Source organism: Scyliorhinus torazame, chromosome 4 (assembly GCF_047496885.1).
Source record: "Scyliorhinus torazame isolate Kashiwa2021f chromosome 4, sScyTor2.1, whole genome shotgun sequence".
NCBI classification, from domain to species: Eukaryota; Metazoa; Chordata; class Chondrichthyes; order Carcharhiniformes; family Scyliorhinidae; genus Scyliorhinus; species Scyliorhinus torazame.
Window position 1 is genome coordinate 152,720,276 of NC_092710.1, and position 21,588 is coordinate 152,741,863.

General features: G+C 46.7%; 1 protein-coding gene across 3 annotated transcripts in view; it reads right to left on the reverse strand.

Annotated features, from left to right (window-relative positions):
• Nucleotides 1-21,588, reverse strand: part of LOC140410548 (protein disulfide-isomerase A6-like) — a 121,339-nt gene that overhangs the window by 61,036 nt on the left and 38,715 nt on the right. For 2 of the 3 annotated variants that reach the window (XM_072498782.1, XM_072498781.1), the window contains exons 1-6: nt 17,872-18,039; nt 14,821-14,959; nt 14,667-14,724; nt 14,443-14,569; nt 14,206-14,312; nt 1,988-2,112 (exon numbers count right to left, since the gene is read on the reverse strand). In XM_072498782.1, coding sequence (XP_072354883.1) covers nt 1,988-2,112; nt 14,206-14,312; nt 14,443-14,569; nt 14,667-14,724; nt 14,821-14,959; nt 17,872-18,037 — 722 coding nt within the window. In that variant the 5' untranslated portion in view covers nt 18,038-18,039. Of the gene's footprint in view, nt 1-1,987; nt 2,113-14,205; nt 14,313-14,442; nt 14,570-14,666; nt 14,725-14,820; nt 14,960-17,871; nt 18,040-21,588 lie in introns of those variants that run through there. The other variant, XM_072498784.1, reaches the window with a different exon arrangement.

The following is a 21,588-nucleotide window of genomic DNA, read 5'->3' on the forward strand; positions in this document are numbered from 1 at the left end:
CCTGAGACCACTACCTTTGAGGTCTTACTTTTCAACTTACTTCCTAACTCCCTATATTCTGCTTTTAGGACCACATCCCCCTTTTTTACCTAAGCTGTTTGTATCAATTGTACCATGACCACTGGCTGTTCACCCTCCCCCTCCAGTCATGGAAGCGGTGCCAAACAAGCGGGATGCTCCTGGATGTGATTTTGGAGCTGCACTCATTCAGACAAGTACAGAGTATTCCATCACATTTCTGACTTGTGTCTTGTAAGTCATGGACAGGCGAGTTACTCACTGCAGGATTCCTAGTCTCTGACCTGCTCCTGTAGCCACAGTATTTATATGGTTAGTCCAGTTCTGTTTCTGGCCAATGGTCACTCTCAGGGATTTCAGCGATGGTAATAGTATTGAATGACACGGGGTGATGGTTATATTCTCTCTGGTTGGAGATGGCCATTGCCTGGCACTTGTAAACTATCTAAACTGAATTATCTGCCATGGGTGAGTGTTTCCAATTACCATCACGATCTGTAGCACAACAATTTCACATTCAAAATGTCCAATTGATGGCAAATTTAAATGTGAATGACAACAACTTCCATTTATATAGCGTGTTTATATAGAAAAACACCTCCAGGGCTTCTCAGGAAATGTAAGAAAATATGTTGTGACTAGGAGGATAGTGGTTAGGAGCTCTAAAACTTGGTCACAGTTAGGTTTTAAGAAAGGTGGTAAAGTGGAGATTAAAGGAGAGAATTCCAGGAAGGTAGAACTGAAATGTACAGGGAAAGATCAGGCCAATTGTATAAATTGATGATAGCTGTTTCAGAGAACCAGTGGGCCAAATGACCCCCTTCTCTGCTGTAAAGATCCATGACACTTTTTGTAAATGCTAGTCAACTCCCTTTTGAAATACATTCAAAATGACAAAGCTCACCACAATTAGGATAACACTTATTAAGAATCCAATTGCTCAGATTGGTCATTTTTATTTTATCAGTGTTACAACAAACTAGAAAAAAACAGTTCCCTTAAAACCATAAACTATTTACAATAACTATAGTACAGTGCTTTAAAAAAAAAGTTAAATAAAATTATATTCTAATTGATCGAAAGGTGTAAATTTTAACCTTCGTTATTGAGTGAAATCTGGACATGCAAGATTTTCTTTTTACCTATGTCATGCAGAAAGGTGGCGTTTATAATATTTATCTGAAATTCTAACACCAGTTTTCCAAACAACAGTTCAACTCTATCCAAGAAACATCCAGACTTTCTAATCATTTACAACCTTTACAACACAAAGCTCAACAATTAGTTAATACCTATTCTATGGTCCAAAAAGCTCAAAGAACAAAGAAATGTACAGCACAGGAACAGGCCCTTCGGCCCCCCAAGCCCGTGCCGACCATGCTGCCCGACTAAACTACAATCTTCTACACTTCCTGGGTCCGTATCCCTCTATTCCCATCCTATTCATGTATTTGTCAAGATGCCCCTTAAATATCACTATCGTCCCTGCTTCCACCACCTCCTCCGGTAGCGAGTTCCAGGCACCCACTACCCTCTGCGTAAAAAAACTTGCCTCGTACATCTACTCTAAACCTTGCCCCTCTCACCTTAAACCTATGCCCCCTAGTAATTGACCCCTCTACCCCAGGGAAAAGCCTCTGACTATCCACTCTGTCTATGCCCCTCATAATTTTGTAGACCTCTATCAGGTCGCCCCTCAACCTCCTTCGTTCCAGTGAGAACAAACCGAGTTTATTCAACCGCTCCTCATAGCTAATACCCTCCATACCAGGCAACAGTTAGCATTTGATAGACTAATTTCCACAAGAAACTCATCAACTGCACAACATGGAAAAACAGCAGTACAAATCTGTACATACAATAATGTAACTGAAACAATAATGGAATTTTCTTAGCTTCTATTCATGTTCAGTTTAAATACATTTTTGAATTTTGTAATAAAAGGATTGCAAGCTAGTTTATTACCCACCTTAAACAATGCTCACACCAAGGTGCAGCAAATTCCACAATCCATATTTCATCACCTCTAGCCACTTGGTTATCAAAGTTGTTCTCATTCAAGTCAAATGATGATTTATTGGTTATCCGTCTGCACTGTAGCAAAGAATAGAGAAAATTTACTGATATGTTGAGAAGGACTAGAAAAAAGCAGGCCTTCTGATATTCTAATATAAGCAAAATACTGCGTATGTTGAAACCAAAAACAAAACAGAGAGCTGGAAAACTCAAAAGGTCTGGCAACATCTGTAGGAAGAGAAAACAGAGTTTATGTTTCAAGTCCATTTGAGTCTTCAGAACTAAAGAGAGGGAAAATGCATTGGATATCATTCTGTAGCTGGGAGAAATTGCAACAAAAAACTTTGTTAACTTAAGGGCAAGAGGCAGATGTCCTGGTTGCGGAGGTTGGGGGGGAGGGGGGCTACATTGAGACAGAAAATGTATGGGATATAAAAAAAATGGATTAATAGACAAAAGAAAGGTCACAGTCTAAAGTTTCCCTTTCTTATATCATGTACACTTTTTGCCTTAATGCAAACCTAACCTCCCTCCCCCACCACCACCACAAAATCAGGTCATCTGTTAATCTTAAATTTGCTACCTTTATAGACATAGACATAGAACATACAGTGCAGAAGGAGGCCATTCGGCCCATCGAGTCTGCACCGACCCACTTAAGCCCTCACTTCCATCCTATCCTTGTAACCCAATAACCCCTCCTAACCTTTTTGGACACTAAGGGCGATTTAGCATGGCCAATCCACCTAACCTGCACATCTTTGGACTGTGGGAGGAAACCGGAGCACCCGGAGGAAACCCACGCAGAACCGGGGAGAACGTGCACACTCCGCACAAACAGTGACCCAGCGGGGAATGGGACCTGGGACCCTGGCGCTGTGAAGCCACAGTGCTAGCCACTTGTGCTACCATGCTGCAATCTCTCCCAGCCACAATATAATATCCAACATATCCCTCCCAATGGACTTGAAATGTTAACTCGTTTTGTCTCCCTAAAGATGTGGCTAGAGCTGCTGAGTTTTTCCAGCATTCTCTGTTTTGCTCCTGCTATGCTGGTTTGATTCTTCTAGAATTTGGTTAAATATCAAGGGCATTCATATGCTTTTGGTCAAGTTTAATCAACAAGGGTCAGATGTTCCTCTTATTTAGATTAGGCATTGTCATGATATTCAGGTAAACATCATAGCACATACATACTGATGGAAAGATCAACGGACCAATCAACACACACACAACACCACAGCCAATCACAGGCAAGAGCATATACAGTACAAAACAGAGAACACGACACTTCCTGAGCATTCCAGCAGGAGACAGCTCAGGGCACAGAGCTCATAGCAAGCCACTCAGACATCCACCATGTGCTGAGTGCCACTACAAGATAGTATTAGGAATAGGTCCACAGATTCTAGGGTTATGATCGAACCTCAGTAACCAGTTTACCACTGTAAATAAATGTTAGCAATAAAACTGAGTTGTACCATTCGCAACCGTGTTGGTTCGTCTGTGTAGCAGAGTACCCAACACATCATAGTACCAGGAGTAACTGTGGGACCTAACTACGGATCCTCCGGAATCTGCCATCCTGCGCCATGGGCACCGTCAGCACACCGCAGCCGCTACAAGTCGCTGGAAACCTCGGTGTTAATTGGAAGCTGTTCAAACAGCGCTTCCAGCTCTTCCTGGAAGTCAACGAAAAGGAGAGCGCTTCGGACACCAGAAAGATCGCCATCTTCCTCTCCACGGCAGGTCAACATGCCATCCATGTCTACAACTCCCTGGTGTTCGCAGAAGGTGAGGACAAGACCAAGTACAAGACGGTCCTTCTCAAACTCGACCAACACTTCAACGTCGAGCTCAACGAGAGTTTCGAGAGGTATCTCTTCCAGCAGCGCCTGCAGGGTAAGGATGAGCCCTTTCAATCCTTCCTTACGCATCTCCGTATCCTTGCGCAGTCCTGCGGTTACGACACCACCTCCGATTCCATGATTCAAGACCAGATCGTTTTTGGGGTCACCTCGGGCACCCGACGCCAGCAGCTCTTAAAAATAAAAGGCCTCACCCTAGCCTCCGCAATCGAACCCTGTGTCCTGCATGAAAACGCGACTAGCCGCTACTCCCAATTTCAGGCAGCCGAATTGGCGGGGCAGGGGTCCTACGCGGCCGGATCGGCGAGGCAGACGTCCTACGAGGTCGAACGGGTACAGGCGATCGAGTTCCTCCCGGCCCGCGGCCCGGACGAGGGCGGCCATTTTGCGCGCTTTTCGAGGCCTCCCGCGTTTGTGCGTGCCAAAAACGACGTCGACACAGAGGGACGTGATGCGCAGGCGTGCTCGACGCAAGACCGAACTGCGCATGCGCGGTGATGCAACGAACGCATGACGTCACGACATGCGGCAACTGCGGAGCCGCACATTTAAAGTGGCAATGTCCCACAAGAAACCGACAATGCCTCCGCTGTGGCAAGATAGGCCACTACGCTGCCTGCTGTCGAGCAGCTCAACCTGCTAATGTTCCCCAATTCTGACAACCTCGCAGGGACGTGCGGACCATTCAGCCTCCTTACTACGAGTCGTCGTGCCCAGACGATATCCAGACCAGTGACACAGACGACCGGGACGCCTTCCGTGTTGCGGTCATTGATGGGAACCGGATGTCTCCAGCCAGGACCCACCAGCCGTTGCAAGTGAACACTGTCAATCCGGGTGATGAATGGTGTGCCACCCTAACGGTCAACCGATCACCGCAAACATTCCGTCTGGACACTGGCGCCTCCGCCAACCTCATAGCATGGTCAGTCTTCTACGCTATGAAGGTCAGACCACTAATTCGGCCATCCCGTTGCAAGATGGTCGACTACAATGGGAACGTTATCCCGGCTGTGGGATCCTGCCAGCTCCAGGTGACACACAACACACACACGCCACACTCTCATTCGAGATCGTCGGGTCATCAAAGGACTCCCTGCTAGGCGCACAGGCATGCAAGGTTCTCCACCTCGTGCAACGAGTCCACGCTCTGTCTCCAGAAGGCACATCTGACTTCCCGGATGCAGAATTCAGGGCACAGCTCCAATCGCTCCTCGCCCACAACCTGGAGGCATTCGAGGGCATGGGAACACTGCCCTACACCTACAGAATTCGGCTCAAACCGTACGGCACCCCGGTCATTCACGCACCTCGCAGGGTCCCAGCGCCACTCAAAGACCGCCTCAAGCAGCAGCTGTAGGATCTCCAGGACCAAGGGGTGCTATCCCGGGTCACAGAGCCCACGCCATGGGTCAGCTCCATGGTGTGTGTTAAGAAGCCCTCCGGTGAGCTCCGGATCTGCATTGATCCAAAAGACCTCAACAACAACATAATGAGGGAACACTACCCCATACCCAAACGGGAAGAGATCACAAGCGAAATGGCCCGGGCTAAAACCTTCACAAAACTGGATGCCTTGAAGGGTTTTTGGCAGATCCAACTGGATCAGTCCAGCCGAAAGCTGTGCACCTTCAACATCCCTTTCGGCAGGTTCTGCTATAACAGAATGCCATTTGGCATCATCTCGGCATCCGAGGTCTTTCACAGTATCATGGAACAGATGATGGAAGGCATCGAAAGGGTGCGCGTCTATGTCGACGACGTCATCATCTGGTCCACCACACCACAGGAGCACATAATCGTCTCCAGCGCGTCTTTGCACGCATACAGGAAAACGGCCTGCGCCTCAACCGAGCCAAGTGTTCTATCGGCCAAACCGAGCTGAAGTTCCTGGGGGACCACATTTCCCGGTCAGGGGTCCGTCCGGATGCAGACAAGGTCAGCGCCATTACAGCCATGCCGCAACCGGCAGACAAGAAAGCAGTGCTACGCTTCCTAGGCATGGTCAACTTCCTGGGGAAGTTCATTCCCAACCTTGCCTCCCACACAACGGCTCTGCGCCACCTGGTCAAGAAGTCCACGGAGTTCCAGTGGCTGCCCAAACACCAGAAGGAATGGGAGGAGCTCAAAATTAAGCTCACCACAGCCCCGGTATTGGCGTTTATCGACACATCTCGTGACACTAAAATTTCGTCTGATGCCAGCCAGTCTGGCATTGGGGCGGTACTCCTACAGCGAGATGACACTGCGTCATGGGCCCCGGTCGCCTATGCCTCGCGGGCCATGACCCACACAGAACAGCTCTACGCGCAGATCGAAAAGGAGTGCCTGGGTTTGCTGACCGGAATAGACAAGTTCCATGACTACGTGTATGGTCTCCCCCAGTTTACCGTTGAGACTGACCATCGCCCCCTGGTCAGCATCATAAATAAGGACCTGAACGAGATGACCCCTCGCCTCCAGCGCATCCTACTTAAACTCAGGAGGTATGACTTCCAACTGATCTACATCCCGAGAAAGGACCTTATCATTGCGGATGCCCTACCCAGAGCAGTGAGCACACCGCCCGATTCGGAGGGGTTCGTCTGTCAGGTCGAAGCGCAGGTGGCCTTCACATCGGCAAATCTGCCAGCTGACGACTCCAGTCTGGCCCCTATTCACCGGGAAACTGCTGCAGACCCCCTTCTACAACGGGCGATGCGTCACATGATGGGTGGGTGGCTCAAAGGACAGTGCTTGCAGTTCTACAATGTCCGAGACGACTTGGCCGTCATTGATGGTGTCCTTCTAAAGCTGGACCGGATTGTGATTCCGCACAACATGCACAAGCTGGTCCTCGACCAACTACACGAAGGCCATCTGAGGGTCGAAAAATGCAGACGGAGGGCCCGAGAGGTGGTATACTGGCCGGGCATCAGTGATGACATTGCCAATATGCTGCTCAACTGACCAACCTGCCAAAGGTTTCAACCGGCGCAGCCTCCTGAGACGCTTCATTCCCATGAGCTGGTGACGTCCCCCTTGGCGAAGGTGGGTGTGGACCTTTTTCACGCGCTTGGCAGGGACTATGTAATCGTCATTGATTACGTTTCCAACTATCCAGAGGTCATATGCCTGCACGATTTAACATCGTCCGCTGTCATAAGGGCCTGCAAAGACACCTTCGCTCTCCACGGCATTCCGATTACTGTCATGTCGGACAATGGGCCCTGTTTTGCTCGGCAGGAATGGTCGTTCTTTGCTGCTTCGTATGGCTTCACACACGTGACGTCCAGCCCTCTGCATCCCCAGTCCAATGGAAAGGCGGAAAAGGGCGTTCACATCGTTAAGTGGCTCCTCTGCAAGGCTGCTGCTGCCGGATCGCTCGGCCCCACTAGCCACTGGCCTCTCACCAGCCCAGCTGTTGATGGGTCGCGCCCTCAGGACCACCATGCCATCCATTCTGGTCCCCACAACCAACCATGCTCCAGTACTGCACAGAATGCAACAGCAGCGCGTTCGCCAGAAGATGGCATATGACACATGGGCAACTGATCTTCCCGCCCTGGCGCCTGGAGACGACGTCCGCATCCACCTACCAGAAGGTGGCTGGTCAGCACCTGCCGAAGTTCTCCGACGCGTGGCTCCCCGCTCGTTCCTGGTTCGCATGCCTGATGGCTCCATTTGTAGGCGCAATCACCGGGCTCTTCGCCTACTTCCACGCGCGCTACGGGAACTTACACCGACACCGCGCCCTCCTGTTGTTCCTGATATCGACTTCGTGGAGCTTCCTGCCACCATGCCCCTTCCGTCGTCGCCCGTGGCCAGGCCCATTCCTCAGCCGGTGGATCCACACCCACCCTTGAGGCGGTCAACCCGAATTCGTCGCCCACCTACTAGACTGGACTTATGACCGTTTGTACATTGAACTCATAATACCACTGTGTTAATATGTTTCTGTTCTTCCTTGTCGTTGCAGGAGTTCGTTTTTGTCGTTCAACATTTCCCCGTTCTTTGTTTATGGTACAACCTCGTTGTTATGTCGCACCCGACATCGCCCCTTGTATATAGTTTAGCCCCATGTACATGCTGTAGATATTGCCACACACACATTCAGCTGCACTCAGTACACATCTCTATTTATAACCACATAGGCACATGTTCTTGTACAAAAGGGGGGATGTCATGATATTCAGGTAAACATCATAGCACATACATACTGATGGACAGATCAATGGACCAATCAACACACACACACCAAGGCCAATCACAGGCAAGAACATACACAGTACAAAACAGGGAACACGACACTTCCTGAGCATTCCAGCAGGAGACAGCTCAGGGCACAGAGCTCATAGCAAGCCACTCAGACATCCACCATGTGCTGAGTGCTACTACAAGATAGTATTAGGAATAGGTCCACAGATTCTAGGGTTATGATCGAACCTCAGTAACCAGTTTACCACTGTAAATAAATGTTAGCAATAAAACTGAGTTGTACCATTCGCAACCGTGTTGGTTCGTCTGTGTAGCAGAGTACCCAACACATCAGGCATATTGATTTGTTGAAGTGCAGTGCTGTCTGTAAACCTCCTTGACACCTGGTACACAGGGTTACATGGAACATACAGCAAAGAAACAGGTCATTCATTTCAAATGGTTCATACCAGTGTTTATGTTCCATTGAGCTCCCTCCGACCATCTTCATTTAACTGCATTGGTGTAACTCTTATTCATTTCTCCTTCATGTGCCTATCGGGCATCCTCTTAAATGCATCTATGTTATTTGTCCCACCTACTCCTTGTGATGGCAAGTTGCACATTTTGTTTTCCTAAATTTTCTATTGGATTCATTAGTGACTATTTTGTAGTTATAACCCTTAATTCTGCTCTCCTCCAAAAGGCTGAAATGTCTTTTCCACATCTACAGTATCAAACCTTTTATACTAATTCTTAGTATTTGCATGATGCTTTCAACATAATGCCTTCAACAAAATGAAATGTCCCAAAGTACTTCACAAGGATATTACAAAACAAAATATGATGTTGTGCAGATAAGGAAACCTTAGAACTTGGTAAAAGAGGTATTTGGGGGGGGGGGGGGGGGGGGGGGGGGGGGCGCGTAGCATAGTAATAATGTAACTGGACAAGTACTCTAGTGGCTTGGACTAATAATTTGGAGACTTGAGTTCAAATCTCACTTTGGCACCAGAAGGAATTTACATTCAATTAATAAATACATTTGGAATAAAGTGCTAGACTCATTAGTAATGATCATGGGACTGCTGGGTTGTCATAGAAATACATCGAGGTCAATAAATCCCTTTAAGGGAGGAAATATGCTGAACAAAAAGGAAATAAAAGAAAATACATAATAGGTTATAACACAAGGTACACAATGTGACTACATAACACTGGCATCGGGTGAAGCATACAGGGGGTAGTATGAATGAGGTAAGTCCATAAGACGGTTGTTTAGGAGCCTGGAAACAGCGGGAAAGGTGTTTTTGAGTCTGTTTGTGTGTGTTCTCAGACTTTTATATCTTCTGCCCGATGGAAGAAGTTGGAAGAGTGAGTAAGCCGGGTGGGAGGGGTCTTTGATTCTGCTGCCTGCTTTCCCTAGGCAGCGGGAGGTGTAGATTGAGTCAATGGATGGGAGGCAGGTTCATGTGATGGACTGGGCTGTGTTCACGACTCTCTGAAGTTTCTTGCGGTCTTGGGCCGAGCAGTTGCCATACCAGGCTGTGATGCAGACAGATAGGATGCTATCTACAGTGCATCTGTAAAAGTTGGTAAGAGTTAATGTGGACATGCCGAATTTCCTTAGTTTCCTGAGGAAGTATAGGCACTGTTGTGCTTTCTTGGTGGTAGCATCGACGTGGATGGACGAGGACAGATTTTTGGAGATGTGTACCGCTAGGAATTTGAAACTGCTAACAATCTCCACCTTGGCCCCTTTGATGCTGACAGGGGTGTGTACAGTACTTTGCTTTCTGAAGTTAATGACCAGCTCTTTAGTTTTGCTGGCATTGAGGGATGGATTGTTGTTGCAGCACCACTCCACTAGGTTCTCAATCTCCCTCCTGTATTCGGACTCATCGTTATTCGCGATCGGGCCGACTATGGTCGTATCATCAGCAAACTTGTAGATGGAGTTGGAATTTAATTTTGCCACGCAGTCATGTGTGTACAGGGAGTGTAGTAGGAGGCTAAGTATGCAGCCTTATGAGGCCCCGGTATTGAGGACTATTGTGGAGGAGGTAGTAAAGAAGTTTGCCTTCGCAGATTGTGACAAAATTCCTTTGATTTTTGGCATTGGGCAGTGAGATCTCTGCAGTGTTTTATTTAGGTCCTTTGGGTCAACGTATACTCTCTGGTTTCCAGGTACTATTATGTTGCTAATACAGTCTGTTGGATTTGTCACTTTTTTGATTACTCCCATCTTTTTCAGCTCTTCACTGTTGATTTTAGGCGTGACTAGAGGGCAGTTGGAACTCTCCTTGGCAGATGCTGAATTGGTCTTACACTCCCATCAACTTCGGGATGATATTCTCCAGGTAGAGATTGCAATTCTGCAAACATACCTTTCTACTCCTCGCGGATCTATTGGCATCTTTCTACTCCTCTCGGATCTATTTGACAATCAATAGTGCTGCCATACATTGCTATTCTCTGTTGGCATGTCTAGCATTACCAGCCCAAGCTTTAGACTTGCTCCTGCTGAGATGAGTGGCTGTAGTGTACATTTATGATCTGGAGATCTTCATTCTTGCCATTACATTGGATTCTCAGGCAAATTTGGCCTCTTGGTATGAGTATCATGCCATTATATAGCCTCAACCTTACTTTTGAGGGCTTTGTTTTTGTATTACCATGTTGAGCCACTTTGCACAAGTCTGTGAAGGTTTCTGGTCTGATTCATGGCACAGCAATGTCTAGCTAGTTTGTTTTGCCATACATGTGCTCGAGCCAACGTTTTACAAACTTTGCATTTCTACATACATTTGTCACTTTCTTGAGAGTAAGTTTCTCCTTTTTTCGTAGACTCGCTCTCAATTAGGGATCTCCTATGCTTAAGGCAATTCTTTCTTTCATGCAATCATCGTTTAGATGCCGGAATTCACATGATTATGCAAGCTTCATTTCTTCAGTTACATACTGATCATCAAACTCATTTTCACCTTAAGCTCTAATGTTGAATACGTGGCATTCATAAGTTACGTTTACTTGGGTTCAAAGTGTGCTTTCAAGACTTTCAAAATCTCAAACCGTCAATTTCCTTTTTTCATCCAATAAATTGAAAATGGAATATAACTTGTAGCAGTGTTAGAAGTGTGGCTACTCATTATTGACTCTGATTTCTTAATTAAATCTGTTGCAATCTCTGTTTTTTCATTGCAAGTGGAAAAAAGGTCAATTCTGCCACATATCGACTTTTGTTTCTTTTTTAAAAAATATTTTTATTTGTTATATTTCATAATTTCCACCATACAAAAGATAGACAAAAACAAAACAACCCCAACAATATAAGGAAGAAAAAACAGTTGCCCTGCCAAACCCTACCCCCCCCCCCCCCAACAATAAACGGCAACTAACTCCCTCTCCAGTTACTCTTTTTCCTACAATATACTTAAAGAATCCCTCTGGATTCATGTTAATCCTCTCAGCCAAAGCTACCACATGCCCCTATTTGCCCTCCAAATCTCTTTCTTGAGTATCCTCCTGTATCCCTTGCACACCTCCAGGGAATCCCTTGATTCCAGCTGCATGTACCTGTTATAACCTGCCTGCTTACCATTGGCTGGCAAAACGAGTCCGACGCCCTCCTTCGCCAGGGTCTTCGGTGGATTCCTTGGACTTTGGGGGGGGGAGGGATGTTATAACCTGCCTGCTTACCATTGGCTGGGGACTAATGACAATCCCACAATCCTGTGGGAGTATGAGCTTCCCCAATGAGGACGCGGAGAAATCATTAGCAGACTCCCTGTATAAATAAAGCTGGCCAGTTTGGAACCAGCAGGAAGGAGTAAGCAGCAAGCGAGGTTGCTGCTGTTGTGTATATATGTTATTGTAAATAAATGTTATTTCTTTGTATCCTTGAAACTCGTGCTGGATTTTTTGTGGCCCCCACAAAAGTACCTCAGCATTGCATCCTTTTTCTGGCTGAAACCTATATATGTTTTGTCAACAAGGGTTCCCTACTCCTGCCAGCCTTGACCTTCACCCTAACAGGAACATATAAACTCTGAACTCTAGCTATTCCACTTTTAAAGGCCTCCCACTTGTCGGAGGTCCCTGTGCCCTCAAACAAGTTACTCAAATCAACCCTTGCAAGCTCCTGTCTAATTCCATCAAAATTTGCCTTGCCCCAGTATGAAATTTGCACTTGTGGACCAGTTTTGTCCCTTTCCATAATTATTGTAAAATTAATAGAACTATGGTCACTTGTCCCAAAGTGGTCCTCACCGTCACCTCAGTCACTTGCCCGTCCCTATTTCCCAAGAGTAGGTCAAGTTTTGCCCCTTCCTGAGTAAGGCCTCCACATACTGCCTGAGGAAACCTTCCTGAACACATTTAACAAATTCCACCCTATCTACGGCAGTCCCAGACTATGTTAGGAAAATTAAAATCCCCTGCTATGGCAACCCTATTACTCCTGCAAGTCCCCCAATCTCCCTGCATATTTGTTCTTCTAATTCCCGTTGACTATTTGGGGGCCTATACTATAACGTCAATAAGGTCACCATCCCCTTATTCCTTAGTTCCACCCACAATGCTTTTCTGGATGAACCCTCAGTTATTTCATCTCTGACTACTGCCGGGATGCTCCCCTCAAACAAAATGCAACAGCCCCTCTTTCCTTCACCTTTGTCCCGCCTAAAGCACCTGTACCCTGGAACATTAAGCTGCCAGTCCTGTTCATCCCTTAGCCATGTTTCAGTTATGGCTATAATATCCCAGTCCCACGTACCTATCCATGCCCTGAGTTTATCAGCCTTACCTGCCAGCCCTCTTGCATTGAAATAGATGAAATTTAATCCAACAGGTTTTCATCGCTCCCTGCCGTGTTCCTGCTCCTCCAGTTCAGATGCAACCCGTCTTTTAACTGTCCTTTGACTGCAGCTCCTCCACGAACCACTTTCTAGAAGCACTGACCGGCCGATGCAAATCTTCCCCGCAACAGCCAATCAGCGTCACCACTCTGCTGAACGCTTGCCTTCACTCGAACATGGAGGGTGTCTTGCTGAGGTCCACTTTCTGGAAGTACTGATTGCCTGATGCAAATCTTCCCCGCTCAGCCAATCAGCATCGCCGCTCTGCTGGATGTCACAATACCTATGCCAATAATATAGGATGCCAGTTGTAACTTTGATAAGAGCCATTTTGGTTCTGTGGCAAGCTGAAACCTGATTGAAGAAATTCCAATTCAGTTCCAGGAAAGACTGACATGCATTTGGGAAAGCAACACATTCAAGGGTGTTGGAGAAGGCAACCTCTCAGCAGATCACCCCTCACACAGAATGGAGGTACAAACTGTTCACTTTTTCCTAAGTTCTGGTGTCACCTTTGTAAATATTTTTTGCACTTTAGCCAGTGTCTCTGTGTTATTTTCATTACATGGAAACTGGAATTGTGTACAGCCAAGGATCTTTATATGTTTAACCTAATTTGCATGCTTGCAAATTCTATCTCCCTAGAAATGAACCCACATGCATTGTTTTTATTAATGGCCTTTATTTGTGAATAATTCTAGTCATCTATGTATTTGAATCCCTGTGCTCCTTTGTTCCTCTTCCAATTCAGACCCATTTTTGAAGAGTATATGGCATATGTAAATTTTCTACCTCATCTTCTCACTCTCCTATTTACTTCACGGGCAGCACGGTGGCATAGTGGTTAGCACAGTTGCTTCACAGTTCCAGGGTCCCAGGTTCAATTCCCGGCTTGGGTCACTGTCTGTGCGGAGTCTGCACGTTCTCCCCGTGTGCGCGTGGGTTTTTTCCGGGTGCTCCGGTTTCCTCCCACAGTCCAAAGATGTGCAGGTTAGGTGGATTGGACTTACTGAATTACACTTAGTGCCCAAAAAGGTAGGGTGGATGTGTGGGTTTGGGTAGGATGCCCTTTCCAAGGGCCGGTACAGACTGGATGGGCCGAATGGCCTCCTTCTGTACTGTAAATTCTATGATTCACAGGAAATGTATATAGCACTGTAGTGTTCAAGAGCATTAGCATTGATGATCATTTAAAGTAAGAGATTTATTTTAGATAAAGATACAATTTTTCACAGGCAATACATAAATGTTCAAAATATATATATTTTTACCTGTCCTCCAGATCCACATTGACTGCCTTGTTCAATTAGTCTTTCCTTTACTATGAACCGTATGGAATTAAGGACTCCATTGGTAATGGCTGCACTTGACCTTCCACCTGATTAATCAAGTTATAAAATAGGCATTTTTAAACCGAACCACTTTTTAAAAAGTCTGCCAAAATTAATATTCATGGCAAACAAATGAATCAAAATGTCAACCATTTTAAAGATAGAATGATTGTATACCATAATATTTTTCTGGCTTGTTCTTGTTAGGCCCAAAGAACTTGATAGTGGGAAATTCTTCTATTTCATACTGATGTCCTATTGATGCATATTTGTTCACATCTATTGCACCAACTTTAACAATACCCTGTTCATAATGGGAAACATAAAAAAAAATAGACAAGTTTAATCATAAATTAAGTCTTTAAGAAAGGAAAATAACTTAAGTGACAGGATTGCCTTACCTTCAAAGCAGTAGCTACATTATTCCACTCTGAAACAAACTTCTCACAATGTTCACACCTGCAATGTAAAAAAGTTAGCAACGACTAACCAATGGATTTGAATTTACAATAACACTGACAGCAAAGTACAGCTACTAAAAAACAACTTACTTACCAATGAACATAGAATTTTACGAGCCAAAGTTTTTCGCTTTCAATAACTTGAGAATTGAAATTTATTGAAGTTAATTTTATCACATTACTTGATGAGTAGAATGCATTTACAGTCAAAATGCACATGCAGGCTACAATACCTAAAATGAGAAAATACTAGATAAGTATTTGAATATTCACAGACAATCTGTGCTTATTTTTATTTTCACAGTTGCAGTTGAACGGTACAGTTCAAATTAACAGCTAATAAATGTTAATTAGTTATCCTCTTTAATTCTCTGTACATTCTGAATTGTAGACATTGTACCCAATTTTGCTTTATAATTCCATTTACATCGAATAACCAATTGTTTACAATATTTCAAGAAAAATGCTAGATATTTTTGTTTAATTATTTTTCATATATGATTGAATACATTTTTGATGTATTCACAGTTCATAATTTGATTAAATAAGATGGAACTGATGACAATATTGGCTGTAATTAATATAGTCTGGAGGGTGCACAGCACGGTTGTTTGCTACACTTAATGCAAATGATGGGTGGTACAGATTTCCACATGGATAAATGCAAGATAGTACATTTTGGTAGAAAGAATAACAAGGCAATTCATTTTTTTAAGAAAATATTTTATTGAGGCATTTATAATTTTAACAATTTTACACATCAGATTTCAACAAAAAGAAAAACACAACAATATAACCAAACCCCCCCCCCCCACCCCGAGCACAAAACCCCCCAGCCAACATGGCTTACACAAACAGTGTCAACATCCCCAACCATCCCTCCATTGGTTCGCCTGTCCTTACTCATCTCTCTCATGCCTCTCCTTTCCCCCCTGCTCCCTCCGGCCCTGCTGACAGCTCAATTCTTCTGGAAGAAGTCGATGAATGGCTGCTACCTCCGAGCAAACCCCTGCAACAACCCCCTCAAGGTGAATTTAATTTTCTCGAGTCTGAGAAACCCCGCCATGTCGCTAACCCATAACCCTGACTTCACGGGTTCCGAGTCCCTCCATCCTACTAAGATACGTCTGCAGGTCAACAGGGAGGCAAAGGTCAGGATGTCGACCTCTCTCACCCCCTTGGCTCCCGGGTCTTCTGCCATACCAAAGATCGTCACCTCTGAAATCGGCACCACCCTCACTTGTAAGACCTCTGACATTACGTCAGCAAACCCCTGCCAGAACCCCCTCAGACTTGAACATGTCCAAAACATATGGACATGGTTCGCAGGACCCCCCGCACAGTGCCCACACCAACCCTCCACCTCCTCAAAGGACTGCTCACCTGGGCCACAGTCATATGTGCTCTGTGGACCACCATAAACTGTATCAGGCTGAGCCGGGCACATGACGAGGATGCATTAACTCTCCTCAGGGACTCCTCCCATGACCCGGCCTCCAACTCCCCACCCAGCTCTTCTTCCCACTTTCTCTGCACCTCCCCTATTGGGGCCCCCTCCAATTCCATCTGCTCCTTATTGATCTCTGAGACCTTCCCTTCTCCCACTCCTGTTCTCAACACCACCTTATCCTGTAGACCCTGGTGCGGCAGGTGGGGGAAGGTCAAAAAGATCTGGTCTGATCTTCCGCGATTATTTCTGGGAGGTGACAGGAGGCAAGCAACTCTCCAGTTGACTTGACAGAGCTTTTGCCAGGACTTTTGCGTCAGTATTCAGGAGTGAGACGGTTCTGTATGATCCATGATCCTTGTCCTTTTTAGGGATCAATGATATCAAGGCCTGTGCCAGTGTGGGCAGACGAACCCCCTGGACAACGAGTCATTGTACATCTCCCACAGGTGCAGGGCCAGTGCTGCCGCAAACCTCTTATAGAAGTCCACCGGGAACCCATCCAGTCCTGGTTTCTTCCCTGACTGCATGGAGTTAATGCGCTCTTATGACCTCCTCCAATCCTAATGGTGTTTCCTGTCTCTTTTCCTCCCCTGCCGCTGATATGTCCAACCTGTTGAGTAACTGGTTAATCTTCCAGTCCCCCTCCAGGGACGCGGAGGTGTACAGTCCAAGTAGAAAATTGCGACGGCAGCATTGATTTGGTGCTGTGACCAGCCTACCTTTCCTGTCCTATCTCCCTCGTGGCCGCCTGCTTCCCCAGCTGGTATGCCAGTAGTGGCTGGCCTTATCCCCTTGCTCATAAAAGTTCCCCTGTGTCTGGCGGAGCTGGTTCACTGCTTTCCCAGTGGAGTGCATGTCAAATTCCATTTGTAGTTTTTTCCTCTCCACCAGCAGCTCCATAGTTGTGGCCATGGAGTACCAGTGTTTTACCCCCCCCCCCCCCCCCCCCCCCCCCCCGGCTAGGCGTCCCCCTCTCGGGAGATGTGCTGCCCCACGCTCCCCTCACTTTTTAGTACCATCCACCAAGCTGCTTTCAATGTGGTGGCTCCCCCCGGAAATTGATCTTTTTGCACCCAACCAGTCTGCTGATTTCCCCCCTCATGTCCGCAAGTACAGTTACCCTCTCTTCCCATTAGATCATGTAATTCCACATAGTTCTCAATTCTTCTTGAGTCCGTGTTTTCATACAAATACGTTAGCTTATTCAGGCATATTGAAATAAAGTTCTTTATCGTTGTCCGTAACCCATAGTCTTCCCGGGTACAACATGCCGAAACCTTCTTTTTAAACAGCGTGTTTTGGCCCCATTAAACTCTGCCCGGCGCTTGGCCAGGTCCGCTCCAATGTCCTGGTATATGCGGACGGTGTGTCCTTCCCACCTACGTGATAACATACTCCTCGCCCACCTCAGAACCCATTCCTTGTCCTGGAACTTATGGAGTTTCACTATTATTGCCCGTGGTGGTTCCCTCAACTTGGGATTTTGGTCGGAGTGACCTGTGAGCCTGGTCAACCCCTGGGGGTTTGCTGAAGCCCTCCTCCCTGATCAGTTTTCCGAGTATCCTCAAAACATATTCCATTGGGTTTCTGCCCTCTGCGCCCTCCTATAGCCTGGTGATTCAAAGTTTCTGTCAACGGGACATGTTTTCCTGATCATGCACCTTCCCCTTTAGCACCTTCTGGGCCATCACCAACCTTGCCACCTCGGCTTTTGAGTGAAGCGATCCGCTCGTCCTGGTCGGTGGCTGATTTCTCCAGATCCCACACCGTCGCCTCTTGGGCCTCCAGTCTCCGCTTCATTCTGTCCATTGCTCCCTTTATAGGGCCAGCACGGCCTCTTTTCCGACTTCATAGCCGACATGAGGTCCACTTTTATCATTCTCTGTGTTTCAGGAGCTCTGTGGAGATAAATTCCATCAATTTCTTCATCAAAAATGAGCCGTCGCTGGTGACCCTGCTGGGTCTACCATGCTTAGGTCTGGGTTGCCACGTGCGTCCCCTTGTACTGGGGTTGGGGTCTTCCTTTCTCTGCTCTTGCTGGCCTTGTGGCCTGGCTGCTGGTTCAGTGGCATCTCAGTAGGTTGGGTAGTAAGTGGGGGTTAAGTTGGGGAATGTTGTTGTTTGATGGGTTAAAAGGGTCTACTGAGAATTTCCTAGGAGAGAGCTACCTTTCGTGCGACCGCTCAGCTCATGGCTGCTACCGGAAATCAGACTTAATCAGGACTCCTGAGTGTGCTTCTACTATGCCCACTAACATGTGCCCCTCGAATAGACCAGCACAGTGGGCTTGGGTAGGGTGCCCTTTCCAAGGGCCGGTGCAGACTGGATGGGCTGAATGGTCTCCTTCTGTACTGTAAATTCTATGATTCACAGGAAATGTATATAGCACTGTAGTGTTCAAGAGCATTAGCATTGATGATCATTTAAAGTAAGAGATTTATTTTAGATGAAGATACAATTTTTCATAGGCAATACATAAATGTTCAAAATATAGTTTTTTTTACCTGCCCTCCAGATCCACATTGACTGCCTTGTTCAATTAGAGAAGCCTCTTTAGCAGCAAGCTCCATTGAAACGGCTATATTTAATGCTGTTTGCAGACTTTGATTTTATTCTCTTAATAATTTTCTCTGAATGGTCTCATTTCTCAATCCACAAACCAAGTGATCTCCATTGTATTATCTAGGCAGTCACCAAATTCGCAAAACTCCGTGAGGTGCTTTAGGGTCCCCATAAATAGTGCTATGTATTCCCTTTTGAGCTGATTCCTTCGGTGAAACTGAAACCTTGCTAAAATAAGTAATGGTTTTGGTGCATAGTGGTCTTGTAATATTTCAACCAATTCATAATAAGTTGTGTCACCGGGCTTATCGGGTTGGACCAAACTTCTCAGTGAATTAAACGTTTTGCTTCCAATAATACGGAGGAAAGCAGGGACCATAATATCTTATTGGCTAGGATATAATAGTGGAATCTCTCTACATACGGTTTACATTTTTCTGGGTCTTCCTCAAATGGACCCATGGTGCCAAATTTTCCTGCCATTTCTCACAACCTTCCTTATATTACTGGCCCAATTAATAATGAATAAGCCAATTGAACCAGCTTGCGATGCCAGAATTTATTTTCTCTTTGGCCCCTGCTATCTTTGTGTCTTACTCTACGGCATATGGCAAGCTCTGCTTTCTTAACTCTTCACGGTACTGGATTAACTTCAAGGTATGGCCCTTCCCTTTTTAATTTGTTCCGAATAACCTTACCGGTCTAATGCCAGGTGCGGGTTGCTATCACTGACCTACTGTTGATCTGCCTCAGCGTCGACTGTCAAAAGCTTTGATTTTCTTTCTCACTTTGAAAAATAATTTGTTTTCTGATCTGTTCCTCATCGCAGTTTTCTTTTTATCCTGTTGTGTGTTGGACTTGCAGGATAAAAGAATGGAAATGCTGAGGCCCGTGGTTGAACGCAATAATCTACAGAGGTTGATTAGATGGTTGTGAACGGTGCAAAGGCTTAGTCAAGACTGACTCTAAGCCCGCAAAGTAATTGATGGACTATCACGTGACTAAACTTCTAAAGTGACCATGAAAAATCACAACATAATCATAACAACCCACATATATAAGAGATGGAACACTCTATAAAGTATATGGGAACTCTTGGATGGAAATAAAAGTAGAAAGGGTGGGATTTTCCGGTCGTGCCCGCTCTGAGACCGGAATTTCCTGTCCATAGTTAGCAGGCCTTCAAATTTTCCATCCCGCCCGTGATGATTCCCGCACCAGGTGGGACTGGAAACTTCACCCAAAAGTGTTTGGTTGAAATTGTTAGGTTTAAAGGACACGGGTTCATGAAATTTAGTGTTAAATTGGTTGTACTTGCTTTGTTTAACACTTGTATAGTGAAAATTATTTTGTTTAAAACATGAAATCTTGTGGCGCAATTCTTTCAGGCGCAATTCTTTCAGTTAATAACTAAGAGTTGAATTTCTTTTTGAAATTTAGGCAGTGGAATTTTTCCACTCTGACACTAAGTTTGATGCAGGGGCAGGGTTTGTGGACATCTACGACAACAAAACTGGCTCTGCACCTGGACCGATTAAACAATCGTTAAGGGGCTAGCACCAGCACCACATGGAACACAATTGATTCTAATGGGGAATGGTGCAGGATTTGCCGGATTCGCGATTGACACTCAGGAGGCTGACAAGCTACAGCCGTATATACACACTGCACCCCCCACACACACCATCCCAGCCAACAGGTGGCAGCTAGGAGAGCGGCACTCCATTTTACGGACGCTGACACCTGCTAGACGCCATGCAGGAGAGGCGGGTGACCCTGTACCCCGGCCCAGGAAGGAGGCTGCCAGCCACCACTGTTCGCTGGGCCTGGCCACAAGTGGCAGAGGTCCTCAGCTATGTGAACAACGTTGTCCGGACCAGCCAGAAGTGCCCGCAACAAACTGCACAACCTCCTCAGGGCGGCCAGTGTGAGTTGGTAGCATTGTACCCCTGCCACTAACCAACATCTTACACACCCATAACCCTACCCCCCCACCCTGCACCACATGCCGGCGCCGATACCAGCCACCATGACCAAATGCCCTGGCCACTGAAGCCACCAGCTACCCACATCTTGGGCAGCATCCATCGGACTTTCTAACACTGTGCGTTTCTGTTAACCCCCCCCCCCACCCATAAACCCCCAGAAGGCCACCCATAACCGTGGGAGAAGACTGGAGGAGGACCGCCGGACATGCGGCCCCTTACCGGAGCAGAGCAGAGGGCCCTGGGAGCTGTCGGCGGGCCTGAGGAAAGGATAGTCGCCAAGGTGGAGGTCGGCATCGGGCGAGGAAATGAGGCCTCACTGAGTTTCAGTACCCTGTGACACGAGTGTCACCCACCCCCACACCCAAATCACCCCCAACACTACCCGCACACTCACATCACCTCCATATCCATGCTTCACCACCGCCACCACCCTTACTCCTCCCTCCCAAACACAACCCCCACCACCCACCTCCCGGCCCGGGGTCTAATCATGCATCTTGTCTTGTGTCTTGCAGGACTTGCTGATGATGGGGCGGACCCCTGACCCTGACCCCAGCCACAGCCAGGATCCCAGGTGCCGACCAGAGAAGAGGATGACACTGACAGAGATGGGAGCCACCAACCCAAAACCCAGGACAGCCCTGAGCTCGAGTCCGAGGATGACACAGATTTCTCGTCACAGCTATCTCCACATCATCCACCATCCCAGAAACACTCACCTCGGTTGGGCACGTTAGTGAAGAAGCTCCTGGGACACTATCTGGTATGCATCACACACATGTTCCGGTACAGCAAGTGGAGGTAGGAACTCAGGAAGGGGCAGTCAGAGGGCGGGCCGACCCCAGGAACTGGCTGCCATCAA